This window comes from Limulus polyphemus, unplaced genomic scaffold, assembly GCF_000517525.1.
Source record: "Limulus polyphemus unplaced genomic scaffold, Limulus_polyphemus-2.1.2 Scaffold242, whole genome shotgun sequence".
Lineage (NCBI taxonomy): Eukaryota > Metazoa > Arthropoda > Merostomata > Xiphosura > Limulidae > Limulus > Limulus polyphemus.
This window is the reverse complement of record NW_013665852.1, coordinates 51,996-64,136: the sequence shown is the minus strand read 5'-3', so window position 1 is coordinate 64,136 and position 12,141 is coordinate 51,996. Positions and strand designations below refer to the sequence as shown.

General features: G+C 30.8%; 1 protein-coding gene across 1 annotated transcript in view; it reads left to right on the top strand.

Moving 5' to 3' along the window:
- Positions 1 to 8,181: 8,181 nt before the first annotated feature.
- Positions 8,182 to 12,141, top strand: part of LOC106478698 (coronin-6-like) — a 51,903-nt gene continuing 47,943 nt past the window's right edge. Inside the window, exons 1-2 of the mRNA XM_013939261.2 lie at positions 8,182 to 8,343; positions 8,708 to 8,905. Of these exons, the coding sequence (XP_013794715.1) occupies positions 8,708 to 8,905 (198 nt within the window). The 5' untranslated portion in view covers positions 8,182 to 8,343. The remainder of the gene's footprint in view (positions 8,344 to 8,707; positions 8,906 to 12,141) is intronic.

The window sequence follows — 12,141 nt, the reverse complement described above, 5'->3', positions numbered from 1 at the left end:
CGTTACGACAGCGGGGTCACGTGACGAGTATTCTAGAAGATTCTCTAGTGTGTTGCGACAGCGTTGCGTCAACTGACGCTGGTAGCACATGTTGAGAGTCTTAGAAGTTTCTAGAACAGGTAGTATTATCGTATATAAGTGCGCTAAACAGTGAGAGAGATAGACGGAGTCGAAGCAATAGTGGAGACAAAGACAGTTAAGCAACATGACATAAACGTCAATGTTGGAAAGCAGTGTTAGCAAAACGCACCGGCTTTTCCATAAATTAGAAGTTGTTAATCTAACTGATTTTTACCAAACGTTATTCTATGAAGAAGAAAAAAAAGAGACAGGTTTTCACTCTAGAACTATAGTGTGTCCCCACAGTGAATTGGTGAATTTTCTTAAATGTACAAACTATAAAGCAGTTAATTATTATGTTAAGCATATATCAAATGCTCTAACAATTAAGTTTGCAACACATTCCAACATGCAGTGGTCATAAAATTTACTTTACATATACTTCTATGAATAAACCTTACAATAAACATTCATTTCTAACTGTACTAAAATCAATAGTAATAATTTATTTCCAGAAACCACAATAGTAACATACCAAATATAATTTATATCTAACTGTGAAATAATACAGTATATTTTACGAAAATATAACAATAATAAACGTAATTAGCGCGTGTGCGAAACAGTCGTGGCGACATCTATCCAATGTATTACAAAACATTAAAAATAAGCACCTTTTCAAAGCAAATGTCAAACTAATTGCAACACTTCGCATGTATGAAGAAGTAACTAAAAACAATTGAATAACAGAATATTTTCAGAATATGATTTTTCTTTCTTTCTTCTGCATTTTGTTCTTAAATATGGTAAAATAGAATGATGTAGGTATAATGAGAGACAAGAAAAAAAGTCCAAAATAAATTCAAGTTTTTTGGTGCAAAATCTTAAGATAACTTTAATATAACTGGTCATCCACACAAATAGCTTTGTATCATGCCAATTTTACCTAAAATCTTGAAAAAGCTTAACAACATAGTAATGGTTTTAACTGTTATTTTTCATTAGTCTCTTTGAACACTGGGAAAATTCCTGATGACTGAAACTAGTGAAGCCTGCAAAAACAATCAGCACAAAAGGTGGGTCGAGGGTCAAGGGAGAATCTGTAGACCCATTACCTTGATTTCTCTTGTTGACAAAATCTAAGAATCTGCTATTAAAAGCCATTTAAAAAAACATTTGGAAAATTGCCATATTAAATAATGATTCTTAACATGGTTTTAAAAAACATTTTTTCTTGACCTACCAATTTGTTGGAGTATTTTTATGTGTCTCCACCTTTACCACTTGATGTTGTTTATCTTTATTTCAGATCCTTTCAGACCTCACACAAGATTAATTAGTAAGCTAGATGCTTATAGTGTAGTAGACTAGTTAAGAAGTACAGATAAAATTAATTTGGTGGAAGTAACCAAAATGATTGTAAATGGGCACTTAATTGAGTATTCTCAGAGGTCTATCTTAGGAACTTTGTTGTTCATCATGTATCACAGAGTCAGTATATATGTGGCGATGGCCAAGGTACTCAATAGGCATAATACAAATATGCATGATAAAAAATCAACAATGATAGAGTTTTATTTTAAAAGATGATTGCCACTCACTTTCATTTGTTTCTCTACCCAACAAACCAAAAACAAGGCAAGAAACCATTGCTAAGATACCAAACCAGAAAGTGAACAACCCATCAAATTGTTGATCTTTCTTCTTCTTGTATCAGTCAAGGTAACTGTACACCTACCTTATCACTGATGTTCGTTTAAACCTTAATCCACTCTATGTGTTTCTGTACAGTGCATGATGTCATTGCTTAGTTGTAATAATTAGTAGTAATTTTGAAAAAAATAACTATAATTTTCATGTAAATTATGTTATTATTAACCCTTGAAATTAGCTTTTTTACAGAAATCTGGTGTTCCTTTAGAAAACTTAAGTACAGAGTAAAACAGGGATTACCAGCCAACAATGGGTGTACATTAGATGACTGTAACATGTAGAATACTCAATGATTTGTACACTCTACAATCAGTTACATTGTAAGATGTATACTTGGCTTTAATATTACTGCAGTTGGAAGTTATATAATCCTGACTGTTAGTATGCAGTTTGTTTATCATAATATCATGGTCTTTTCAGGGTAGTTATCAATGTAGTGTAGCTATAAGCCTAGGACTTGTGTACAAAGAAAACCAAATGATGAATAATAGCAGTCTACCTGTATAGTTATACAAATAATTATGTAGCACAATTTTGAGTTTGTTTTTTATCAAAATAATGATCATTAATAAATTATTTAGCAGTGTAAATATCCCGGGTAGACTGCTATTATTCAACATTTTTATATGCTTTGTTTATAGTGTAAAAGTCTTGGTAGACCACACGCTATAGTGTAAAAGTCCCGGTAGACCACACGCTATAGTAGCACCAAAGAAGGTTCTTATAGTCTTATTCCAGACTCTGATAAACTTCATTTAGAGTACTGTTTGCAGTTTTGCTAATTTTATTACAGGAAGAATAATGACATTTAAAGAAAGGGTGCAAAGACAGACTACTAGAAACAATATTGGATTTATTTTAAGATATTTAAATATGAAGAATGGCACAGTTCATAACTTACATTCTTTGGAGAGCAGAATAATTGGAAAAGGGGAAATTCAAATGTTGAAAATTGTTTGAGGTGTAGACACTCTATGGGCCAATTTTCTGAATAGTGAATGAAAAAGTTAGAAATTTTATATAAATTTTAATATTAAAGCTTTCAAATTTAAACTTTGAAATCTAACACAAACTTATTCTGTGAATGAGTTTCTTAGGGTCAGTTTTATAAACTTGTGTAATGACTTACCAAATGATAAGTTTGTGTGCAGTTAGTTTCAATTCCTTTAAAACTGTCTGGGTGTGAAGCCTTAAGGATATACCAAAGTTGGTTAAAATAAATATGCATTTTCTTATTAGGAGCAACCCTGATGTACTGAACAGCCTTCTGTCATGTTGCTTATAGGTTTTCAACTCTGCTATGTTCAATTGAAAATAAAAAGAAATGCTACATTCTCTTTCTCAAAAAAAACAAATGTGAAATGCATAATTATAATTTCAAAGTTGTTGGTTTGTTTTTTCCTTAGCCTCACAACCAGTGTCAACATAGATGGCATATTAAAATTTACAATCTTGAGATAATGCACGTTTGACATTTATCCTAAACAGGTACAAGTAAATTGATTTTGAAAATAGGGTTGTATGTAAATTGGTTTAAAATTTTTTAGTAAAAAATAATAAATGGGAAAAACTGGTTCTGTCCCTTGTTCTTGCCTTTTATTTTTTAAGTTTTAAAATAAAATTCAAATTTTTATAAAGTTTAAACAGTTATCAATATAATATGATCTTCTGAGTGAAATAATATGTTAACCACACTATAAAATATAATATACGGTATACCTACTAATACTATATCTTGTGCCGAAGTTAAAAATAAAAGGCCTTTCAAATTTCATATAGCAACTTATGCCATTCATTATATCTCGTTTAAATTACATTATTAATATTAGCAATAATACTAATGCTAATATTACTAATAATGTTTGAAGCTCATATTATGTATATGAGGATTATTATTAACAGTAATACTATTATTAGTAACAGTAATCTTTATAGATTATAGTATAGTATAGGCTTCAATTTTCAACAAAATTCTGGTTAGAGCAACTCACCTTCCATTACTTTCATTTGCTCTTTCCATATTAATTAATTGTCTAGTTTTGGTTATAAGTTACGGTAATTAACGAAAGCATGAACGAGGTAAACATCCACAAAAAAATTAGTTCTTCATTATCATATCACATCCACCAAAACACGTGGATACATAAGTTCTTACTAAACTTCCACCATATTCTGTAGGGGTTACCGAAGCGTCATCTAACATACATGAGAGTATCTTTAGGTAATTTTTTAAACATAAAGCTTCAAATTAATTAAACAAATTTGAGAAAAGCTATATTTGTGATACTTGATGGTCTTTTGCGAAGGGCATTATATAAATTTCAAGAGTTATAAAAGTAGGGGTTGAACCTAGCTTTTGTGATGTTCCATACAAAATTGAAATGCGAAGTTTTCAAAAGAAATATGAAACGAAGTTTCATATATAATAATTGTTAATATTGCATAAATATTAAATGATAAATTTACTTCATTGCTCAGTATCAACAAAAATAATAACAGTAATAAAATACCAACAAGCAAAACGAATTAATTCAGAATAATATTACAATACTGAAATAAGACAGAAATCCCTAGTGTATATAAATAATACAGGAATACAATTTAGTTGGTGTAATCTCATCTACTTACCACGCGTGATAGCTGTGTAATTTTTTACCGGTATAAACTAAAGTACACGTTTTTTTAAAGAAACTTAAAATTAATTTCCATTCTTATAATGAAAGGAAAATTTGTTCTTAAAATGTGCCAGTTTCACATAAAACATGCTCGAGAAAATCGTTAAGTTAATCTTATTTCAGTTTACTTATGTTCCTTTGTTGTCTGTAAAGTAGATAATGCCTGTTATTGACCAGGAAGAACATTGCTTAATATGAAAAGTTGAGCAAGGATGTCGACAGAAGTATTCTTTAACGGTTATTCAGGTAATGTCTAAAGGTTACGACTCATCTGTGGTGTAACGAGAATGACAAGTTGTATGCTTAACGTGTGTCGTACTGGGTTTCTCTAGACTACCAAACGGTAGTTTTGATCTTTTGTAGGTGTTACGACGGCGGAATTCAAGTGACGCTGGTAACACGTAATGAGTATCTAGAGGGTTCGGGAAACATCACGAATAATCTAGTATTTGCTAGACGCCCTCTATTCCTGTATATAAGCGCGCTAGATAAAGCGAGACAATTTAATCGGAACTCGAAAAGCAGACAGAGAGATTGAAGATATAGACAGATAATCGAGTCAAGCCGTAAGTAAAGTGTGTAAATCATTGTGAATTATAGCGTGTGTTTAAGTTAAAGTGTCTGTGGAAATTCTGTGTATTGCAAAGTTGTATTGAGGAAGAATAAACTAGTTTTATTTAAGAAAGGACTTGTATCGCTGAAGTTCCTCGCGAAGAATTTTTTACGGGAAATTAACAAACGACCAGAGATGTAACAATACTTATTTCTTTATCCTATTTAAGTTGTAATCAAAGTCTGCCTTCCTAGAATATTTGACATTCTGGTATAACCATATAACACGAGAGAAGAACTTTTCTTAATAACTTATTAAGATGAAGCTAGTAGGCGTTTTTAAAATCAAATTTATATCGTGTTAAAGCTATTGGTTTTTGAAGTAGAATACGCAACTGCAGCTAATTTAATTTTCATATTGAATTATGAATTTCTTTAATCATATATATTTCCTGGATAAAATCTGATAAAAAATGGGGATGGTGCTAGCTGCAATGTTAGTTATATAATGATCCCCGAATTTAAAAAAATGTAATTTTATTTCTTTATCGTTTAATCTTGTTTCAAATGCTAATCATCAATTTTTTTATCACGTTTATTCGTTACGATATATATATATATATACTTTGTAATTTCCATCAACTTTGTTAGCTCTTAATTGACCAGTGCTTTAATTTTTTTATCATTGTTCGAAAAATACCTTTCTCCAGTTAGTTTTTAATTTTTTTCTCTTGCATGGCTGGGTGCAAGTTGACTTAATGGTAAAGTTCTGAATTTTGGAGCTGGCGAACAGGATCTAAAACCATATGATACCACAAAATATTTCTTACACCTCAAACTGAGAGTGCTTTATAAGAGTAACAGTCAATTCCTTAATGTGGATGGTGGGTGCTGCTGACTGGCTGTCTTCCCTCTAGTGACCTAGTCAATAGTCAAAATTAGGGACAGCGGCGCATAGCCTTACTAGCTCCGTCATAAATACAAAATATAAATGTCATCTCAACCCCAGCTTAGCAGTTTGTTTTTCATAGCAGGTACAATTTGTAATTTGTTTGAGTTTTTATTTTAATCCAAACATACGTGTCAATGACATCAACAAGCTTCAAACCATTTCTCAGTTTATAATAGAATACCACAAGTTCAGTCTGCTGATTTCTACTGGCTATATATAGCACATAGAATGTGTTAGAAAAATCTTGATAATACTTTTATATGTGTGTGCGAGTGCATCTGTAATACTTCAACATTCTCAACACAGCTAGAAACACACCAGATCTTGTGATATATAAGCATATCGTGCATTTTTTATCTTCTTATTTTAATATAGTATTATTCGAAATTTGTTAGTTATTGTGGTGAGTGCAGTTTAAGAAAATAATTAAATTGCTTTTGTTCTAGCTGTCTTTGATCTTTGTCATTCTCGAATAGGACCGAATAGGGGGTATGAATGTAATGCTGCACATTATGCAAGGATGTCGACAGCAATGCCCTCCCATAGTAGGCCATGGCAATGCCTTTAAATTAAGACCCTCCTTAAGTTTGAATAAGAATGACCAGTTATTTGGTTAGCAGTAGTTGTTCTGGATAAGTCTGGTGTTATCTTTGGGATATATGACCTTGACCAGTACAGTTTGGAGATAGAACAGTTTACTATCCAGTAAAAGTAATTATCCAGCGTCCTAAGCAAATATACACACTGTATTTGTGTTATTAAATAAAGATTGTTCACCGTGTCTTACATTTTGTTCAGTTTCTTTATTTCATTCTCACAAACTCAGTTTCAGAAAAAATCAGAATTACTTTGTATGAACATCATGGCAAATCTCCTGTCATTCAGTGGACCTATCTTGTAGCTCTCAATTTTACCTGAGGATACAACAAGTTTAATATCATCAGCAAGATTTATTAATTTATAAATTACAAATTTTGCTCTTTCAAGATGATTAATGCAAATAAGAAAGAACAAAGACCTATGCTCTGACCCCTGTGATACTCCACTAATAACAAAAGTTTGGTTTGACTGGACTCCATTGATAACAACAATGAATTTTTAGTATTTTTAAAATGTACATTTTATATACTTTATTGATGCAAACCCTTTAATTTGCTTATATGTACACTAATTTTTCCGTTAATTCCTATATTATCATATCAATAAATAAATAATTCTCTTGTAGTGCGAGGTATTTTTAGATAGACACTAAAAAAAGGACGCAATTTTTTAAAATTCATAGGGTGTTCACTTCCAATGTGAATTACTATTCTTTGAATGTCTGTAATCCAATTTTTTTAGGAGGGGGAGCATTCATATTAGATCCATTTAAGCTAGTATCTTATTCTACGTTGCATCGTTGAATTAAGACGGCGCTAGCATAGGAATGACATCAGCAGTCTAAAAAAACAAAACCAACACTCAGAGAAAGACATTAAGTAATAGTCATGCAACACAACGCTACACAAACCGAACATTAAACTGTAATTCAACATTTGAAGGAATGTGTGAGAGGTATAAAATTGCCAGTTAACATTCAATTTTTTCTACGCACACAACAATTACATAAAACAAGTTTTCAGACAAAATACACTACAACCAGTTCCCAATAATGTGGGAAGTGAAAACGGGGATTATTTACACGTAGTTTGATTTTGGCTGGTTGTTTCTTCTCTCTCTCATCAAGCACTGTTCGAGAAGTTCAAAATGAAAGTCGTTAGCAGCCGACGACCCTCTATCCTGGTAAAGTCCATGCAATGCTGAAGTTGAATCGGCTTATAAGCAAGCAACGTGGAAAACAACCTAAACTCGCTTGAGCCTTTCTGTGATTCACGATATTACATAATCAGGCATGTTGTGCATAAATGTGTTTATTCACTTTTTGTTTCGTAATAAACCTGCTCACTATTCGCGTTATTGTACTAACGTTTAACTTAAAAGGTCTAAATTTTTCACTATTATCTTAAATATCCATATCTAGAATCAATATTTCACCATAAAAACAGGAGAAATAATAGAATCCCGATACCTCTCACTGATATAAATATACGTCACATGCTCGCAATGTCTTACGGATTCAACACATTACCGAAAAGAAATCAAACCATACATGGCAAGGTGTGCTTGTGTGCTCGGCGGGACAAATTAAAAGCGCACGCGCAATATTAGTGTGGCAATTTGCTTTAGTCATCTTGTCAGCGAAACGTGAGCAAACGGGGTGACTAAAAAAGATATTTACAGATAAAACTTATTATATAAATTTGCACGTAGTTACTCTTTAACCGAAAATTATACTCAACTTCAATTATAGGGGTCATATATTTTCATCGAGTAATAAAACAAAGATAAAAGGTAAGATACAATTAAATTAATGTGTGGTTTTACGTTTGCTCCGCTCACATATGTAACTCTCTGAGTATTAGAACGTTTGCTGGTTTTTAATAAAATATATTTTTCACTATCTCGTGGTATATTGTGTTTGTATGTGGAATATTAATATTAGGAATTATATCCTGCGCATATTTTCTAAGCAAACATAAAATCTTTTATCAGCGATTGTGAAATACTGGAATATCACTGTAACTGATGTTAATTAACAAATAAAATGATTAAAAATTAATCTGTAAATAGCTGCAGCTACATATATTTTCATTTGTTTTTACAGTGCCAATTACATGTAATGTTTGTTAATTAAATATTTATGTTGTCTGTATAGATGTCGTTTAGAATAGTGAGACAGAGCAAGTTTCGTCACGTTTTCGGGCAACCCTTGAAGAGAGAACAGTGTTATGATAATATCCGAATTACTAAGAATTCGTGGGATTCGAACTTCTGTGCAGTTAATCCCAAATTTATAGCAATCATCACTGAAATAGCAGGAGGAGGAGCATTCTTGGTTTTGCCGTTATTCAAGGTAATAATTTTTTTTTATCGGACAGTGCGGCTACGCTATCTGTATTAATAATATTATTATTCAAATTTATTGATAATTATTATTGTTGTTGTCTGTTGACATTACGTCATTAGTGATTCACTGATTGTGTGGGTTACAGCTTGGAAATGGAAGTGTGCCAGCTGATATCTTGTATAAATATAATAGTTTTTAAAGCTCACTATTAATAAATATTAATATTGTTTTATATGATAAACTACTACATAATATGAAACCTCTTAAAATGCTTGAAAATCGAGATATGTCAATTTAGCAGGTTACTAAGTAATTAAGATTTTAAAAATACGAAAGATTATGCGATTATTGATTCTATTATTATTAAATTATGCAGTGGCTAGATAACTGGCAGTCAGGAAGGATCTTTCAAATACTAAATTCCTGCAGTCCAAAATTTGAATATTAATAGCTTAAATCACCTCTCACTTGACTTGGAGAATGAGTAATAGTAAATTACGAGATTGATTTGTCTTCAAGCTTGATTAAACGATTTGAATAAAACTTTTTGATTAAAAAATAAATATCGATTGTCATTCTTGTTTAGTTTCAGTCAATGTGTGTGTTTGCTACAAGCTGCCTGGAATGACCCTCAAAATACTAAATACCCAGCAGTATATAACTTCACGGTTATGAATATTGATAAGCTTCCAATATGATAATTTGTATTATTTAAATATTTTTGATAATATAATTATTGTTGTTGTTGTAGCTCATCAATATTCAAATTATTAATTGCAGTGGCTAAATACCTTGCAATCAGGAACAATTTTTTCAAATACTACATACCCAGCAGTCCAAGCTATTAATAGACATTTGCGAGTTACTGGCTCTGTACTACATATAGTTTTATGCAGTTTTTAAACTTTGTGTAAAATATCAGGTATAGCTGCTAGTTATGTGACTATATTTTTTTTGTGATTCTTTTGTTAATTGCTTGTAATTTTTTAATTTAAGTAATGTATATTGCTTTGAGCAACAAGGGTCTAAACTAGCCAAGAGATTACTGCAAAATATTTTACTTTGATGGGTCATTGTACATATTAAAGTGTGAACACTTAATTTTTTTTGATATATGAATATACCTGTTAATCTTGATTAATTTTCAGATGGTTATATACCATCATTCTCTTATAGGAGTATACAATAATTGAAGAATGCCTAATGTTGTACAGAAAATTGGGAGTGGAAGTACCTTTCCAACATTTATATAGAATTTTTATTTGTGTTGCAAAAAGAAAGATGTGGGAAACATTTTTGTCAATAAAATAATTAGTAGTAATAATATAAATATCTGTTTCCACAAAGAACTTTACATTTGTGAATAAAACAAATTAATTTGTTAGAAAAATTATGTTTTGTAAAATGTTATGTTTTTAAAAAACGTGAAATTATTAACTTATGGTCAAAATTAAGTTAACAGTAGAGATTGGAACTTAAAAAAATCTTATAAATTAATTTATAAAGCTAACTCAACATACTCAATGTCATAAATCAATAAATATGAGAACTTAAAATTTGTAATGACTAGAATGCATTGAATAATTAGTTTGTACTCCGATAACATTATTTTTATCATCATAATCATGAACCATGATAGTGGTTCATAATAGGGGTCACCCAGGAATTACACAAAAATTCTAATAGATCATATGGGCTAAAACCATCTTAAAAAGCAAACTTGTTCTTGAAACAACACTCAAGATTTTCTCTCTCATTGATTAAGGGTGCTAAAATATCAATAATAGCAAAAAAGTTGATTTTCCGATTGTCAGACAAAAATTATTATTCATCCATTTGTTCTTCATATTATAATTATTCATATTATTCTTATTTCAAAAAAATGGCTATGAATATTTTATTTAAACCTGGGCAAACCAACCAAAAAAATGCCTGTGCAGGTCATAGGACTATTTTTATGTTGATTCTTGAAAGAGATTTTATCAGTTTTTTCATCGCTACTGGCAAGGTATCCTTTTGAAGCCAATTAAGCACCATTATACTACTACTAGTCAGAAATGCATTGTTTTATTAGAGTAAGCAATATGTATATTTCTAACAGTGCCTCCAGCCTTATTATTATTGATCATAGTTTTACAAGCTGCTTTAGAAAAATGGCTATGAATATTTTACTGAAACCTGGACAATAGTAATGAATGCAGTATTGAGTATGTCGTAGGGTAGTTTTAAAATTAATTCAAGTGCCTTCATTTGTTTCCCTGAAGAATTTCTCTAAGCCCTTCACTTTCTGCCATTGAAAAATCTGGGGTGTTTTACTAATGCACATTGATTGGAAAATAATTTGTGCAACTCATAGCACATTAATTGGAAACACTTACATTGAGAATTTATCATTTCTCGTGTCTGCTGTTCTTCATTGTTTCTCGAGTTAGCCGTGTATACTTTGTCCCTACGTGGCTTTCTGCAACTATTTTAATAAGTTTTCTAACAGTAGACGATTATCATAAAAGATTTTTCTACTCCTGTGAATGGTGATTTGTTCTACTGATTTTCATATTTTGCTGAAATTGTGAGTGTGTATTTTATTGTTATTATTGATATTTTTGTTTCACAAACCTACAGCAAAATCAGCTGGGTATTTTGCACCAAAACCTTGACAGATATACTATATGAAATGCTGTAAATGTCCATGACCTATTTAAAAAGTTTATTTACGTGACTATAAATAATTAATATATATATGCAATATTGTTGTGAGTGGCTTCCTTTGTACTTGACACTTGTTAACTGTGTGTTTACATGAAACCTCAGGTGGAAAAAGGCCAATGCAGCAGTAAACTGTTGAAAAACATGTAACATTCAACTGAATGTATATGCATGTATGTAGCTTAAATGTATTCTCCATAAATAGACATAAAAACTTAAGAAACAAAGATAATTAAAAATTGTTCATTTAAAAAGGGGGAATACGAATCATCAAAAAAGTACAGAAACAAGATGAATCAAAATGCAAACTTGGTACTCAAAAAAAAAAGAAGTAAACAAACTAGGCTGGAAATAGTGTATACATTTATCTTCTCAAGCTACAAATCCACTTCTTGAACAGAGATAAAGTTTGTTGCAAAAAAAAAAATGGATATAACTTGCAAAGTTTAAACTTGTTACCTATATTATTTAATTTGTGTGTGTGTGTATATATATATATATATATATATATATATATATATATTATTTAGTTTTTA